At 34.3% G+C, this 18,888-nt stretch overlaps 1 protein-coding gene across 1 annotated transcript; it reads right to left on the bottom strand.

The window, feature by feature from the left end:
• Positions 1–887: 887 nt before the first annotated feature.
• Positions 888–17,289, bottom strand: LOC111049962 (ATP-dependent RNA helicase vasa). The gene is made up of 11 exons (XM_039420539.1): positions 17,140–17,289; positions 15,198–15,936; positions 14,052–14,167; positions 12,316–12,501; positions 10,006–10,227; positions 9,316–9,492; positions 8,176–8,368; positions 7,177–7,374; positions 5,728–5,900; positions 3,145–3,240; positions 888–2,543 (listed from the first exon to the last, which is right to left on the bottom strand). The coding sequence occupies exons 1-11, from the start codon at positions 17,209–17,211 to the stop codon at positions 2,469–2,471; spliced, it is 2,247 nt and encodes a 748-aa protein (XP_039276473.1). The 5' UTR covers positions 17,212–17,289; the 3' UTR covers positions 888–2,468.
• Positions 17,290–18,888: the final 1,599 nt, after the last annotated feature.

Raw genomic sequence — 18,888 nt, forward strand, 5'->3', positions numbered from 1 at the left:
TAAAAATATAGCCAAGATTGCCCCATTGTTTCTGCTACCAGTAGCAACCTGGTAGGAGAAACTGCAACCAAGTAGCTTCAAGCTGGCAGGATGATAGAATTACCACGTGCACAGAAAACTGTCAGATAACTCGAAGAAAACTTGAGACATTCTAGGCACTTATTAAGGCCTACCACACGCTCTTCCAACCATCTGGGGCTTTACAGTAGGGTCGTGCACCGACCGTCCATAGTGTACTACTTCTACAGAAAAAACTCTCCTTTTCAGGCCTTAGGAATCACTGCCATCAACTTTTCATGTGAGTCTAGGAATTCTCAGTGTACTGTCAATACCTCAACCCCCCGCACCCATAGACGTTGTCAATTCGTCAGATGAATTATAAAAATATAAATTATCATTTCTTATAATCGACTGTGGACAACGTTGATCAACTCTCATATTTGACAACGTTGCACTCATCTGTTCACTTTTCATCGGACTATTTTCGTGCGGTTGACTATAGTGTAGGGGTATATGATATGAAGAAAAATCAAAAGCAGTTGCATAGATAAAATATACAGTCACATCTACAATACCGTACAAGATGTGCCACTAAACTGTTCCTTCCCAAGGATATAGGCTGCAATGCAAACAGAACTCGAGATTCTAAGACTCGAAATTAATTATATGAATGAATAAAGAACAACAGGTTGTTATAAAATTGTATATTTTTTCATTTTAAACGAATAATGTATCATAAACAATTCAAACTTCAATAATAACATACGCAGAAACTCATAGAAAACAAACAAAACATCCTTCTTAATGCTAATCATGAGTGCTAATGTAGCAAAAACATCATTTTTAAAGGAATGAATTTTAGCATTTTCACAACGAAAACAAATATGTATTCATCAATATAAAAATACTATTATTATCACTTATCTTATTCTAGTAAATGACTCAACGATCGAGTTCCCGGACTAATTCTTCTAGTAAGTTTAGTCAGTTCTTTTCGATGGGTTGCAATTGAATGTTTGTAAGGCACTATATTTCTCCAGAACTTCTATAGGACATCTTATAATGTCAACTACATGGTAACTTTGAAATAGTAAGAATAACATTGCATTTGTGGAAAACTGAAAAGTAAATTTATCTCCTCTAGTAAAAACCATTAATTTGCAATTATTGTCAAAGGAAAATTTCAAGGAATAAAAACCATTCATTTGCAATTATTGTCAAAGGAAAATTTCAAGGAAAAGCTATTATAAAACTTCTAAATCGTTTGAAAATGTCCTTATGGTATTACAGAAAAAAGGCTATCTTAACATTCAATTTGACCATACGGCGGGCTATATATTTTCAAAGTTCGGTAGCAAGTGGAAGCCTTTTTTCTATATTACAGGAAATCTTACAGGGTTCTTATGAAATCGGCATCAAATTTCAAAATCAATTACATAAGTACATACTCCAAGCAAAACTTTCGTTACTTGATGATCAGAAGTTTGTACTAAACATACCACACTAATAAAATCTAAGATATATAATGCCAAACTAAACATTCATACCAAACTCAAAACTAGAATAATTTTTTATCAAATCTTATTTAAAATTAAAGCGATTCGTTTTGTCTCGTAATAAAAAACAACCTCCATATTTTCCGAACTAAACAAACAAGGAATATTAAACCGGCTGAATGTACCAAGGCTGCAAACTGTTTTCTTTGCGTGAATATATTTCCTTAAAAGCAGGGAAATACAACTATTATAGGCCTATAAGCAATCAACCGGCATAAAAATGAAACTTTTCTGTAAGAAATCACTTATTCTACAAGTCCATATTCTCCATCCAATTATGAAGCATATGCTGGGCCCACAACTAACAAGTTTGTTGAAATAATTCGGACAAATCTATTATGTTTGCCCATGGCGCGTCAAAAACAAGAAATTTTTATGTAAGAGAGAATTGTTCAAACTTTTTAAAATGATTGTTCCACAAGTGCGCTAACAAATATGTTTGTTGAACATTTCTAATGTAGACCCAGTAATAAATTTGAGATATCATAATGGAATGTTCAACAACCTTCAATTACATACTACCAAAATTTCATTGCATGTTTCACATCCATCTTTCCAAAACTCCATTACGCTTCATAAACCTTCATTTGTGATATTCTATGATAATGTTTGGTCATAGTGTGAAAGCTCAAACTCATACTATGAAAATAAAAATTGATTATTCCTAACAAAGAATCTTAAATCATATAACAGCGAACTCTTTTAACATACATATTTTGCAAATTGACCAAGCTATCGGGGCATTGTGGCCACTTTAAATCATACTTTTTTTTTGAATATAATAATGCATAGATTATAAAAATTATTTAGATCTCAATAAAAAATTCAATTATAGTGTTCATAATATGCTCAGAATAACAAATGAAAGTATGCTGTAGATTACGATGATTGAGGTTAGGGTTGGGTAGCGTTCTACTCCCAGCTTTCTTCTTCCTCGACAGCAACTGGTTGTCCTTTTTCAGGGTTCTGTTGTACAGGGTTATTGAACTGCAACAAAACAAAAACACTATCATGATAAAACTGTTTTCATTCAAGAAACTCAATGGATATTCGAAGATCAATAATGAAAATAATAAAATGAAGCACTGGAATGAGTTAATTTCAATGAATGACATTTGTGGGGCTGTTGTAATAGCTAATTTAGCAAATTTATAGAAAAATAAGAAAGTATTGTACTAAACAGAAACATCAAGTACCAAAAGTGAAGTGATATGTTCTACTTCTATTGGATATTTTATTAGTAAAAAATAACTTTTCTGAAAGAACTCTCAACTTCACATGATTGCAGGAAGCTTATTACTCAAATTCAAAATAAATTGATATATTTCATTCGCTTGAACGGTGATGCATATAATATACAACAGTAATAGGAGGGGTGAATTTATGCCTGAGATTAAATAAACTCTCACATAATTAGAGTTGAAGGATGATCGACACTACTTGAACAGAATTTATAAAATTATTTTTAAACAAAAATCAATCTGTACACTTAACTTGTTTAATATTTTCGATTTCATACAACTAGTACTTAATGTGATATCACATATCATACATTTATGATCTTCGAAAGATAAAGAAGTTGACTTACACTACGGAAATCTCTTCCGCCGAAGTTGCTGGCACGGTAGTCGGATGTGGCTCCTCCGGAAGCCGCCTCTAAGAATGCTGGCACTTCCTGGTTTGCCTGTTAAATAGACCACAAATTATCAATTACTATTATTACTGAATTTTCCAAGAGTAATTTTGTAAGAGTTTGTTTGAGTGAACCAGCGACACTGATTGACTAGTATCTTAAATAAGTTGCAACAACTGTCATATAATTTTACAACGTGCAAACAAATATCACAGCTACCAGTGCAGTGCCTCTTGAGGGATTGATACTATACTCCGACGAATAAAACAGGTGAGACAAAATATCCGTTATCTAAAGATTGTTGTCGGACAGTGACACTCAACAGTGGTTCCAGCTTCCACTGTTTCCAGTGCTGAGCCGTTATTTTTCATGATAAGTTAGTTGATAATAAGTTAACTTAGTAAGTTATAAATAATAAAATTCCAATAATTTTCAGTCAACCTACAACCATAGAGAAAAAATAGCATAAAATTGAACTTAAACTTTCAACAGTAAAATCATAACCTATTTTTTTGGACATGTTAATCATTATCAAAATTTTGTATTAGAATATTTTTGGGACGAGCCTGTTGTTCTTTCCTAATCATATTCATAATATGATCGGTAATTTTATCCACAAATGAATAAAATATAAGTAGAAATCCCGTGGTATAGGTCGTTTATGTTCCAAATTTCAAGCCGATTACTGTCGACTAATGTCTAGGCATATTATTACTGTTTTAACCGGTTGACGTTGTAAGAACGACACAGTATGAGAGACACATACCTACGTCACATAGCTTCACGAAAAATAGCTACTAGGACTATTGCCTTGAGCTGTTAACAGTGAAATTTGAAACAAACACCCTATACCGTGGGATATCTTCTTATGCTATATTTTCTCTATGCTACAACACAAAACCGGTATACCTACAGAAAATCTACAAACAGAAAGAACAGAAGGAAGTGAACAGAAAATCTACATCACTCTCCTGTAAAATATTTCAGTGATCTCATAAAAATATTGTCCTGGACTTTCCTCGGTTTGTAAGTATTGCAGTGCTAATAGCACTGTCAAAACTTTGTCGGATGGCTGGGAATCGTTCCACTTCAACTCATGAAAGAATATTTGGGAATAATCATAAAAATTTGGGAATAGAATAGTTTTGGGCCATGCTTGCTGTTCTTTCTCGAGCATAATTATTATATGATTCGTTATTGTATTCAGAAATAAATATTTTCACTGTACAGTGCACATTCACTGTCATTGTTGTGTGGGAATCCAGCTTAATACGACAAATTGTAAGTTGAAACCTAACAACTATTAAATTGCACTGAATTTGTTGAAATCAACGACCAAAACAAGTTTATGTTTCAACGTAGATATTTTAACTTGGAGGGCGAAATTAGGGCGCAGCCGGCCCTCTCTCCCACTTAACCCTCCTATACAATTCTAATTTATTTATTTATTTATTTATTTACATACAAAAGCTCACAGAATAAATCCATGAAGAGCCTTATTGACATCAACTAGTTTAGATTCATAATATTTGATGCAAAATAAGAATGAAAAATAAAATAAAATTGTAAACAGAATTTTTGAATACTAATAAGATAAGAAGAGGCGAAATGAAAAAATAAAATAAACCAATGATAATAGAAAATGAAGAAGAATGAAATAAAAATAATAAGAAAAATAAAATAAAGAATAAAATAGAGAATAGAGGAAAAATAGGGCTCTAGAAGAGAGAAAAAAAGAAATGAGGGATTTTAGTATAATTATTTATCAATCATGAGTCAGCTATAGAGCGATATGCTAGTTCACAGGATTTCTTAAAGGTTTGGAAACGGTCAGCAAAACGGATCAATGCAGTGGCTTATTCTATTGTACAAACGTAAAGTTCTGTATATGTAAGAATTGAAATGATGAGTCGTTCTGATAAATGGCATGTGAAACAGAATATTTGGTCTTGGTCTATTAAACGGGACATGAAGTTGCAACATACTTATAAATTCTGGCATGAATACTTGATTGTTTATGATATTATGTAATAGCAAGAGGGAACCGACAGATCTCCTTTCTTCCAATCTTTGAACATTAAATATCAACCTTAGATTGTCTGTTGAAAAAGCTATCGGACAGAATGCGTTGAACTTTTTAAAGTAAAGATACCTTAAAAAAAAATTATTCTGAATTTTGTCTAAATCAATAATAGCGCTGCTGTGAAATGGAGCCCAAACTAAAGCAGCATATTCAAGTTTACTCCTCACTGTAGCATAGTACAATTTCAAAACAACATCACATGCTGTAAAAGGCCTACAATTTCGAAATACCCTAGCGACCTATTAGCACCATTCATAACATGTGCTAGGTGTTCCTTAAACTCAAGAGTAGGGTACATTATGACGCCCAGGTCCTTTATAAGGATAACACAATGCATTTACATACGACTAATTTATAAAAAAAAAACCAGCGCTTTGTTCCCGAATCAATAATGCAAAAAATGACTCAATCGATAGGCCTATTGCCTAGCAGTTATTGTGATGCATGTCACATACCTCCTTGAGAATCTGGACCAGGTCGGCAGCGATATCGGAATCTTCCTCGGGACAATACAAGGACGTGGCTTTTCCTCGGTTTCCCAACCGACCTGTTCGGCCAATTCGATGCACGTAGTCATCTCTGCTTTTCGGCAAATCAAAGTTCACCACGTGAGAAACGCCCTTGATATCTGCAATGCAATTGATAATACACTCATTATAGATAGTAGAGATAGTACCAGATAAAATATTCATTAAAAAGTTTAGTATAAACTTTTTCCTATATTTAAACAAGTGTAGCGGATTCTTACTGATGACTAAAAGCGTCGAGGCTACCCTCCGTTCGAGGGTTTGTTTGATGATTACTTTCGATGGCTCTCATCATTCGATGGTTCTCGTCATTCTTTGAACCATTACACTGATAAAATTCCAAGGCTAACAAAATCGACTCACTCCGCCCTTTTTGAGGACATAGCAGGATAACATTGACAGCCTTACAGATAACTGGAAGCCTTGTTTTGGAAGTTATCACTGTTTGTTCTTCTTTGATTCTGACTTATTTACCTATACGGAGTATACTATAAAGTTCTATTTATACACTTAATAATTATTTATTGAAAGTTACAAATTTCAAAATCAGTACGAGCAAGTTCTCCAGCCCAGGGGGCTCACAGTTCATCATCAAAACCTGTATCATCTAATCTTAACCTTATATATAATTTAACATATATCATCAAAACATATTCATCATGAAAACATACTGAGTAACGTCACGGCAAATTAAGGCTCAACTCACTCTGTGTACTCACACTGTGAGTAAAAACAAATGTGTTTTTAAATGGTAACGTCGCGGAGACTAGAATCATAGAGAAACAATAGCTCAAGTAGATATCCCATGGTATAGGGCGTTAATGTCGTAACTTTTACTGTTATCTCAAGTCGACAGTCCCACGTATTTCTTCCCCGTGAAGCTTTATGACACTGGCAGTCTCTCATATCGTGCCGTTCATACACTCTTACCCGGTCAAAAACAGTAAACATCTACAATAATCGACAGTAATCGGCTTGAGATAACAGTAAAAGTTGCGACATAAATTCCCTATACCATGGGATATCTACTTACGCTATTGTTTCTCTATGCTAGAATCGACTGGTCTGAGTGTCACCATTTGGAAACTCATGCTCTCGACCTGAGTCGCGTAAGTGTGAGTTGAGCCTAAGAGGCAACGGTAAGCTGATTACGACCGAACATTGATCAGCTAATTACGTGCCAGCAAGATTCAATTCAAATCGTACATACAATGAATGTGAATTTTCACAGGTGAAAGAAAAGGTTAGGATTTTGCTTTTTAAATGACAATATGTTGATGTTATTCGAATTGTACTATCAGTATTCAGTAACCATCATCACAAATACCGTTACATTGGAAATAGAAGCGATAGAGTTGTTGTGGGCAAAGCACTGACCTAGACCCCTGTTGGCAACGGCGGTGGCGACGAGGACGCGCATGCGCCCGTTCTTGAAGTCATTGAGCGCTTCCTCTCTCTCTCGCTGCAGCCGGTCGCCGTGGATGCTGGTCGTCGGGTAACTCGCTTCCGACAGCCAGTTTGCCAGGAAATCGGCCGACCGCTTCTTCTCAACAAACACCAGCACCTTTTCGTCGCCTAAAACAATTTAAATAATCAAATGAGTGAAATTATCGTGAAGGTAAATATGCAGCTTTGAATATAGAAATTGGCCATTCTTTGGTATTATTTATGCTTACTTTTTATTTTATTATTTAATACTTTTGATTATAAAATTATGTGTTTTCTTTTATTTGTTTCGAATACGTATTCATTGTATGGCAAATACATGATTTGATTTTGTGTATGGGCTTAAGTGCACTTAATGCACTTAAGTGACAATAAATTTTCCATTTTTCGACAGAATTTGACTTGCATGATTTTGAACCGCTTTGACAAGCCAAGAAGAATGAACTGTAGTACAATGAGATTCGAGCTTTGTGTCAAAAGTTATGAGTGTTTGAAACTTTGATCCTTCAGGTGTCCTTATGCGTGCCTCTCCACCAGGAAATACTGAAATTAAGTGCATCTAACTAGTGATTCTTATAGAACATGATCTCATAAACTTATATCATTGTGCAAATTATTAGTGTTAGGACAATGTAGTTGGCGATATAGTTGAAGCTAAAAATTATATGATTTTTGGCAATACGAGGAGCATTTTTGTCTGGGGTACCTGGAAATCTATATGAGATAGAGCGCTCTACTTGGTCTCAGATTGTAGAGCACAAAATTACGCCCAGAGGGATTTTGGATTATACATCTAAATGGTAACAATCGAAAGATATTGTTGATCAAAAACTAAAATTCATCGAAATTGATTTTTTCTTGAAATTTTACTCATTTTTGAAAAATCATAACTCAGTACCCATATTAATTAATAATATAAATTTTACTTACCCTGGGAGAGAATTTCCTTGAGTTTATCTTTCTTTTCGAATTTGCCGACTTGAACAATTACTTGGTCGACGTCAGTACAAGCGCCGCCGACATTTCCTACGGTGAGGAAAACGTAGTTGTCCAAAAACTTGGACGCCAACTGCTGGATCTGCTTGGGGAATGTTGCTGAGAACATCAGAGTCCTCCTAGTTCCCTATTTAAACAACCATAGATTAATACAAATCTTAGCTCGTTGATAATCAATTACAACAATTTGTTGTAAGCTTTATTAATTTATAAAGTTACCTAGTTGAAAAACGTGAAAAACGCAATAAAGTAGAATGTATTTTTAATGATTTTTTCAAGTTTAGAAGACATTTTTTATTCTACGTGAAATACACAAAATATAAATGCAGTTTACTAATATCTCACTTCACTAGTAATTCTAATCCAATCTCTTTTTTCCGATTATACCTTACAATTTTTTTTCAAATCTATGGCGAATATAACAATTAATTCTAATAAAATCTCTTTACACTTCTCAAGTTATCTCTCTTATTAAGTAAAATCTCTCTTCTCATTTCACAAATAATTCTAGTCAAATTTCTCTTTTACAAATAATATCTTCCCATTTTTTTCAAATATGACGAGCCTACATGATCTAGTGGTCTGAACTCTGAAGCGTCGCAACTTCGTATGCGATACAAAAATAAATTAATCTTGGTTTACTCTACACGATTATCAAACAATGTCAAAGATGTTGCAATAATATTATTATTAAAATAGACAAAGAAGGTGCAATTAATAAACCTATAAACTAAGGTCCGGTTTCTTCTGATACACTTATTAAATCTAATGGTCCATTGGATTAAAATTAATTCTATGGGTTTAATATCCCATTAGGTTTAATAACTACTGTTCTACAGTCTATTAATCGGAGAGACGAAGCATGAAGTTTGAGCTTGTGTGAGTAATGACTCATATCAGCTATTGATAGCTTATAATTGGCTATTGACAGCTCAGAATCAGCGTGCTGATATAACTTCATGTTTTGTCATGAACTTTAGATGAACAGCTTATAGAAATCGGGCCTGAAGTATTTCAAGACTCAAGTATAAAATTGATTTTTAACCAAAGTCAAAGATTATGCAGATAACTTACAGTTGCAACCATGGAAGGGTGGCTGAGGATTTTCTCGATTTCTGGTAAGAAACCCATGTCCAGCATTCGATCCGCTTCGTCCAGAACGAAGAACCTAACAGACTCGAAGGAGACACGGTTTCTTTCGACGAAGTCGTTCAGTCGTCCACAAGTCGCCACCAAAATGTGACACCCTCTCTGCAATAATCAAAATCCAATTGACTATCAAATGCAGATTAGCATAATAAAAAAATCCTCTAAGTTAAATTAAGATTCTAGTAATTAAACAACTCACAAATTTCAATAGTTTTTCGTTCTTTAATGGAAAAATCTTCTGTAAGTACACGTTTTTTGATGAACAATATCGCATAATAATATTCAATAATTACAAGAACCTTACGGCCCGGATTGCACAATTTATAGTGCAATTCACTTCTACCAAAAAGATAGTTCCAATAGAAGTTTCTTCAACTTTCATGTGAACGAATCAACAAACATCTGAACTAGTCGCCCCAAAAAGGTTGGACGAGAACAAAATTATTTGATTCAAAAAACTCTGCAAACAATACAATAAAAAGTTACAACACAACCAACAAATGAACCAACCGAATACAGTCATTGAGTCATAGGAAAAGAAACAAAACTGACTAGGCCCATTCGAATAAATACAGAGACAAGTATAATATTTCGAGTAGTTGAACAGATACTTACAGAAATTTTATCAGCCTGGGAGAAACTAGCAGTTCCACCATAGGCCAACGCAGTCTTTATGCAGGACTGGAGCGCAAACTTGCGTCCCTCGTCATGAATTTGAATGGCCAGTTCTCGTGTAGGCGACATGATTACTACTTGCGGCTGGCAGCATCTGTCATTCACTTGAACGCTTTCCGGATTCTCAAGCAGGTTATGAATGATGGGCAGAAGGAACGCAGCCTTCAAACACAAAAATACTCATTACTAAAACATTCAATGATGATACGAGAGTATACACAATAGGCGAGTAAGATATTTATTTTAGAAGTGAATTGAGCAGATCTGTACTTGAGTGTCCTTATCCAAGTTAGGCCCTTTTTGGGAGATGGTATTTTGGTATACCTGTAAAATCTCATTCTCGTACGTTTAAAACGGAATATGTTACAGATGTTTGAATCATTTGATTTGATTTGTGATTTCCAACCTAAAAATTGGAATTTTGACTGTACGTTGTGAAACCCACGTTGGTTTGATATTTATTAGAATGAGCGAGTCAAGTGCTGAAGAGTTAGAGAATTAAGGCAAGTATCAAGTATATAAAAGCAATATAAAAATCTTGTAGTACCCTTTATTTGAAAAAAAAAACTTTAAAATAAAGGCTACTACAAGATTGTTTTTATTAATTTGTTCAAAAGTAGCCCATGTAAGTGAAGTGTTTTTATCAAGTATATAATATGCAAAAGCCTTGACTGGATGGTCTGTAAAAAAAAGGCTGTCCACTATCTCCCTACAAAAGAGCTCATGCAAGCATGTTATTATTTGTTTTCTTCACTAATATTGATCTGAGAAACATATAAACATCATTAAATAGAAGGAAATATAAACATATTACTGTATTAGTATTAATCTCAACCTTCCGGAAGTCAGGCCCACTCAATCACACGAGCAGTCGCGTTTTGTAATTTTTACAACATCCTATTTTTTATGTGTTATGTACTCTGTTTACTGTCAAAACATATTAATTAATTGTATTATTAATATTTCCATCTCATTGCATTATTTTACGCCTGTGAACATTTGCATGATTACCTTTTCGTAGCCAATAAGGTACACCAAGCAAAGCCAACAATTCTGTGTTATTGGTTCGTTGGCAGTCTCTTTCCCTATCATAATGCACTGTCTATCATATGCACTACTTATGCACTGGAGCAACTAAATGGCACGCAAAGACTGAACCATTGCTCGGTTGATACAGCAACTCAGTGGAGTGATGGGGAGAAAGTTTTAGAATGCATAGGTGACTCATTCACTGACACCACCCCATTCAATAATTTTGTGCAGCAAAAAAACTGACACTGATGTACTTTTTACAAAAGCGCGACTGCCGGAAGGTCCAAGTCGAAAATGTACAATTTGATTAGATAGGATCATGCATAAATTTGGTAGCACTTATATCAAAGACGAGTGCAATGATTGCAAATAAAGAGAATTACATTGATTAGGATAATTAAATGTTTTAACAATGAAAATAATCTAGTAACTTATTACCGAGATCCAGTTTGAACATAATCCAGTAACTTATAACCTTACTAGTAATAGTAAGGTTAAGTTATATCAAATAAAATCAATTTATTGCCATTCTTTTTTTTACAAACAAGTGGAACAAAAACATTCTTATAATGTTATAACTAATTATAATCTCAACTAGTTTAAAAACATATTCAACGAATGTTTTCTTTTATTTTAATATTGAAATAATGGGCTCTCCCAGAAAAGCTAATGCTTGAGCTCTGGAAGAGAGTTCAAAAATCTTAAAAGTAATTAGCATGGATGTCTAAGACAATTTATTTAGTACCAGAAGAAACAATATGCAATATACACACTAGAATATAAATGTATGTACAATATAACAATGTAAGCACTAGAACAAAAAGTCAATTAATCTTCTGAAATCTCAAGTCCGAAGTAAACTTTCCTACATACCCACTCTCTTATTTCATAAATTAAACACTTAGTAATTCTATTTAGAATGAATTTATCAGGTAGACAATTTATTATTTTATGGCAATAGAAGGACAATTGGTGTTTGCAAGATGTAAGTCTTGTGAATAGGTTATTGTTGGTATTGAAAACATTTGGACGTATTAGATATGGTGTATTACGAGTAGTGAATTTGTCTTTGTTTTTATTAATGTACAGAATTGCGTTAGTTACGTATGTTTGTCTCAATGTTGGTGAATCAATTTCTTTAAATAGTAAATAACCTTATAACTAGATATAGAACTCGTAATCCTATAACCTTACAGTAATAATCTAGTAACTTATTACCGTTTTTCCAGATCCAGTTTGAGCACACGCCATCAAATCTCGATCTTGCATAATAATGGGAATGGCATACTTCTGCACCGGTGTGGGCTTCTTGTAGCCCGCCTTTTCCACATTTTCCAGGATCAATCCTCGAATTCCAGACGAGGCGAACGTTTGAATGTGCTTCGGAACGTTTTCTCCTGTAACCTGTTAATCCAAAGAATGTAAAATTCGTTGATGGACGAATCAAGAGGAAAGGGGAGAAGAGACTACAGGCATAAGACTACTACTAAGTTCAGGATGCAGGCATTGAAAAATCTTCAATGACAGGAATTCATAGGAAGATTGATTTTGGATGTCAAGATTTTTTCACAGAGAAAGCTGGCGGAAGAAATAAAATGACTTCAGTTACACTTCATTATGATGTGCAAGGAAAAACTACTTCTAAAAATCTGGTAAAAATATATTATAATTCTATATATTATGATATATTTACATTCTAAACTTAATAAAAATAATATAATAAACATCACCCACATGTGGAATCATAACCCAATTTTCGAAAAAAATTTAAAACTGAAAAATCTCAAATAAAATCTGTTGATAGATAGGGGCAACTGCTAAAATAATTTACTTGAAGATTTTATTCAAAATAACTAGTAGTTCTGTGAACAGTAGACCTCACGCAGTATTCTCATCCACAAGTACCTGATTGAAACTATAGACCTTATTGAAATACAGCAATAGACTGGCTTCTCCACACATCTGTGTAATCACTTGTCAGCTGATTTATGATGAATAATTCTATAGTCTGATTTTTACGGTAATATTGACGTATGAAGGAGGCTCCTTTTTCCTTTTATATTATCCTTGAAATGCAAAATTTCCAAAAAACCTTGTATATACGTCGACGCGCAATTAAAAAAAGGAATATACCTGTCAAATTTCATGGAAATCTATTACCACGTTTAGCCGTAAATGCGCAACATATAAACATTCAAACATTAAGAGAAATGCCAAACCGTCGACTTGAATCTTAGACCTCACTTCGCTCGGTCAACAAAACTATTAGTAAACATTTCTTTTTATAACCTGACGATGGTGCGATCACCGAAACTAGTAGTTACGTTACAATTTGTATTCTTGTTTTTTAATATTTTATTAAATTTAAAGGGTACTATAATTCTATTTTATAAATTAATATAATAGCTTCATACAGACTTCTTGTCTAGCATTTCATTGACTAACCTCAAATTTATTGAAGTGTATTTTGATATATTCTGGTAGTTTTTGATGGTAATAAATTGAAATTGATAATTGAAATTTTATAGTCTACCTTCCTCTATGCATATGCTTCTGAGATATAACAGAAAAATTCAATTCATTTTTCATTCAATCCATGACAAGTCTTTACACTAGATAGATTTCGTCAAATGCAAATAAGTAATCTTCCGCCTCCTTTTCATCAGTAACACAGCATTCCTATAACTTATTATTGAAACTTTACCCATATTATGAGTTCAAATACACTCAATTATTCTCAGAATTATGGAACACGATATAAAAATTGAATTAAAGCAACAATCTCCCAAACACTAATCTAATAATAGCTATATACTGATAAACAATTAGAACAACATTTTACAGAGCTGTTACAGTTTTCAAATTGTAATATCTAACTAGGTATATCAGTGCTTATCATCACTAAGAATGATACTAGAGATTGGCAGATTGTATGATAGGTAGAAGAGACTTACCCGGACTTCAATTTTATCGTATTTATCGAAATTGATTCCAGTCGATATCTGTCCATCAAATAGCTCGTCATCATTTCGTTCTTTGGGTTCGTATCTCTCTCTAGGCTTCTCCGGTTCTGTTGATTAAAAACCGATTAAATTAGAACAGCAATAGATTTATGGATGAACCAGTAATAGAGGATTTAAATAAATGCAAATAGATGTTTTCAGGTGTTCAGTTAATCTCACTCATGTGTTCAGACTCGGAAAGATTTCATATCAATGAGTTCTCAAATGTTTTCTTATCTTTTCTAGCCTACTACTGTATTAGTAAACCGAAGACCGAATTAGTGTTGGCTAACGACTGGTAGGCTTTGATCCAACGAGGGAATCAAATACAACAGATCTTATGCAAAAAGTAAAACTGAAAATGGAAATAAACATTCCATTAAAATATTATTCACAGATATCCAACTTGCAGTCTTTGAATGTAAATTACGAATGATACCTACAGAGAAAATATCTATAGTGAGGTCCACGTTATAATGGCAGTGTGTGATTTGCAATGGTGTAGCTATCCTTGTCTATCGTTCAACAAATCAGATAGCGCTATCTCTTTCACGCTTTGCGATGTTGCCACATCGTTAATCAACAATGTAGAAATTCAAATAATTGACAAAATATTTAATCTCAATCATGAAAATATATTATTACATCTTTAAAAAATATATTTTCTTGACAAATAGATTATGATTAACTATTTTCAACAATGATGAACAGTTAAATTCATCAGATATACCAGTATCAGCTGTTTGGGTGGCAAGGCTGAGATCTGGCAACCCTTTTCTCCTATCTTCCTACACTGCCATTATAACCTGGACCTCACTAGAGGGAAAATCGATAACCTAAATAATTTATCGATCTAGCATTCTGGCTGGGTAGTTTTCGACTTCCGGCAATTTCACTTTTGTTAGACAGTATTTATTGATACGTATTCAATAGTATATTGAATGAAGTTTTCCTAGTTCTATCATTACTGTACTATACAATATTAACTATACAATGTACTATAATATATATATATATATATATATTAATAATATAATGTACTATTCAATTTCAACTTTGATAGTAGAGTCGAGCATGAATAATTGAGATGAATCTTACCACCGTTTTCGCCGCCGCCTCCGAAGCCACCACTACCGCCGCCAAATCCGCCTCCACGGCCACCACCACGTCCGCCTCTGCCACCTCCGAATCCACCTCTGCTGTCATCATCATCGTCACCGCCACCGTAGCCACCGCCTCCACGGCCGCCAAATCCGCCTCCACGGCCACCTCTGCCGCCTCCGTATCCACCTCTGCTGTCATCATCGTCGCCGCCTCCATAGCCACCGCCTCCACGGCCACCACGTCCTCCTCTGCCGCCCCCGTATCCACCACCTCTGCTGTCATCATCATCGTCGCCACCCCCATAGCCACCGCCTCCACGGCCACCACGTCCGCCTCTCCCGCCCCCGTAACCACCTCCCCGTCTGCTTTCGTAATCGTCGCCACCGCCTCCGTAGCCACCCCCGTTCTCATAGTTCCGCCTTCCGCCGCCGCCTCCATCCTCGCCATCGTAGCGGCGACCACCGCCTCCACGGCCACCACGTCCCCCTCTGCCGCCCCCAAAGCCACCTCTGTCTTCATCATCGTAGTTGTTGTAACCACCTCCGCCACCCCCGTTCTCGCTATCGTACCGTCCCCCTCGGCCACCACCCCTACCACCACCGCCACGACCTCCGCGGAAGCCGTTGTCCCTGCCTCTTCCATTGTAACTCCTTCCCCCTCCTGAATTGTCATCGTCTAGGTCGGTCACCGGCGTAAAACCTCGTCCTTTACCAGTACTCACACCACCATAACTCTGCAACAAAATCATCACATTTATTTAAAATGATGTTTATATGCGAACTGAGTTCATCTGAGATAGCTTTCTGTTTTTCTGAGAAACACATCAACGCTCAAATCTGATTTACTTTAGTCAAAGTAAAAATAGCTTATTTATTTATTTAGCGAATAACATTTTTGTCAAAATTAATAAAATTTCACACTATAAGTGCACGTCAAGGGTTGAAATGTACTGTATTGTCTGGGGACTGGCTACAGTGAAGTCGTTAGCCTCACCCTGGTAGGCACGTCTCTCAAATTCAAATATGACGTAGTACACTGTCTGCTCCATCGCCCCACAGTCACATAGTGAGGAGTCTGCAAATCCCCATTTGAAAAATGATGCTAGACATTAGATTGACTGCTGGCTCAAGGTGTATAAACATGTGATTCAGGTCTCATCTACCAAATTTTTTCATTTTTTTTTCATCCCACTGACCACCTATGAAAGGGGTATAAGGATTTGTCAATTATAATCTAAGTCGTCAATCTTTGCATTCCATAATGCAAAAAGAATTCTTCACTGGAATAAGGACAAACCTGCAGCAACTCCTCCCTCACCTTAATTCTCAACTTTTCACCTGTAAGAGCCTTTACGCGTGTTGGCAATGAATTATAAAGCCGAATTCCTGCACTCTTTACCCCCCTCTCATACATACCAGTTCGATGAATGTCATCTCTGAGGTTTTGTCTATATCTGGTATTGTATGAGTGGAACAACTCTCCTGTATTGAACCTATCTTTATTCTTATCAATAAAACAAAGAGCCCCCAAAATATATACACCTGGTGGTGGGAGAATCTTTAACTCTTTGAAATAACATCTACAACTTGCTCTAATAGATTCACCCACCATCACTCTAACTGCCCACTTTTGAATCCAAAATATATATATATTGCATGAGTTGAATTCCTACATAGCTGAGTTCCTGTCTCATCCAAAATATTTTGATTCGAATCATTACTTTTACTGGGTTCATAAAATTGTTGGTTTCTAAAGTGTTTGAGCAAGTGCAATAAAAATGTATTCTATTATGATTTATTGCGTTTAAAACTGTGCAATACCAGTAACATAATATAAACAAAATTCAACTCAGTACACGAAATGAAGATATAGGCTTACATAAGATGATACAAAGAATCTTAGCAATAGAAATTACAATTGAAGAGTGGAGACTTACTTGATTTTGATTGGATTGGAACGATGTGGTGCTTGGCGCAGGCGTAGGAGCTTCGTCTTCCCAGTCTGACATCTCGACTGAAAATGGGAATATTGAGTTAATTGGTATCAAACTAAAAAATATGAGGTAAGGTATTGATAAATGTTCAAATACATCAAAAAATTTACGATTCCATTCAACAGATTGAAATTAATGAGAAATTGAATTTATGAAAATGCTATTCTATGAATAATTATTATTAAAAGAAAACTCAAGGCTGTGCAAAGGCTAAAAATAAACTTTCTACTCGTGATATTTTCATAAAGCTATCAAAATGAAAAAGTTTTCTCAGGAAAACATTTTTTTCCGATCATTACTTTTTGAGATATGAGCGCCTGAAGTTTGAGTTTTATGGACAGAACATTTCAAATTCGGTAAGATATAAATCCATGAGATTTAGAGGATAGATTCTTCATGGTATTTATTGTTGATCTAGTAAAACAAAAATTTTCTGAAAATATCAATTTTTGAAAAAGTTATTCAATTTACCAAAAATAACAACAAAAAGTTATTTTTAGTAAATTGAACAACTATCTTAAAAATTGATAATTTTCAGAACATTTTTGTTTTACTAGATCAACAATAAATACCATGAAGAATCTATCTTCTAAATCTCATGGATTTATATCTTACCGAATTTGAAATGTTCTGGTTATTATTTTTATCTACAATTTTGTTGAGTTTTCTATTTTCCGTTAGATTATTTTGTAAAACTAATTGTAGAACGTAAATTTATGTAACTCAATAGGCTTATATTATGTAAAAATTTGTTTCTAGTCCTCTTATATTGGAGTTTGGTTTTAATTCTAATACACATAGTTTTAAAGTTTAAGGCATAGTTATTCAAAATAATCTCAAGTGGGAGTCACACATAAATTTGTTGGCATGGCTGGCTTTCAAGAGGTATATTTCTACTCAATCGTTTGAAATTAATTGTAAACTCTTAGGCCTATGTGTTTAAAACTGTTTATTTTGCTCAAGTGCATAGGCTAGTCATTTAACTTATGGTATTCTTGCCTGGGGAAATAATACAAATGTTACAATACAAAATGCGAGCCGTTAGAATTATTGAAGGTGATCCTAGTCGTGTTCATAGCAAACCACTTTTCAAGCATCATAAAATTTTTAGAATTCATGCTATTCATGCACTGGAATGTTTATTATACATTAAGAAAAACTTAGCCAGTTTTGCTTTGAATAGCTCTGTTCATAGCCATCATACAAGAAATGCTTCTTCACTCAGACTGAATCAGAGTAATTATTCCTATATATTGAGTTCGGTACAAGACTTTATAATTACTTGCCAAATAGTATTTAAGTTGACGATTTAAAATGTTTTAAAAGTAATATAAAGACTTATCATGTTAAAAAATTTCCTTGTAACAGGAATTAATTATTGTTGGATATGTGATGTAACATGCCTTTTATTTTTCTCTCAAAGGCTACTTTTGAATTTAAAAAGGGTACTCAGATTTATATTTTTATTTATATACGACATTTATTTATGTTTTCATAGTTTACGGTATATTAAATTTTATTATACTTTTGATTTAGTTATTCACTGTATGAATGTGTTTCAATAAAGGCAACTGTAACAATAAGATAAATTTTATGAAAATTATGTCGGTTGTAATGAAGTAAATTGAGAGCCATACTTTTGAATAGTCCAATTATCCCAAAACATTTCTTACACAGTACCGTATAATAAAT

The sequence above is a fragment of the Nilaparvata lugens genome, chromosome 2 (genome assembly GCF_014356525.2).
Source record: "Nilaparvata lugens isolate BPH chromosome 2, ASM1435652v1, whole genome shotgun sequence".
NCBI lineage: Eukaryota > Metazoa > Arthropoda > Insecta > Hemiptera > Delphacidae > Nilaparvata > Nilaparvata lugens.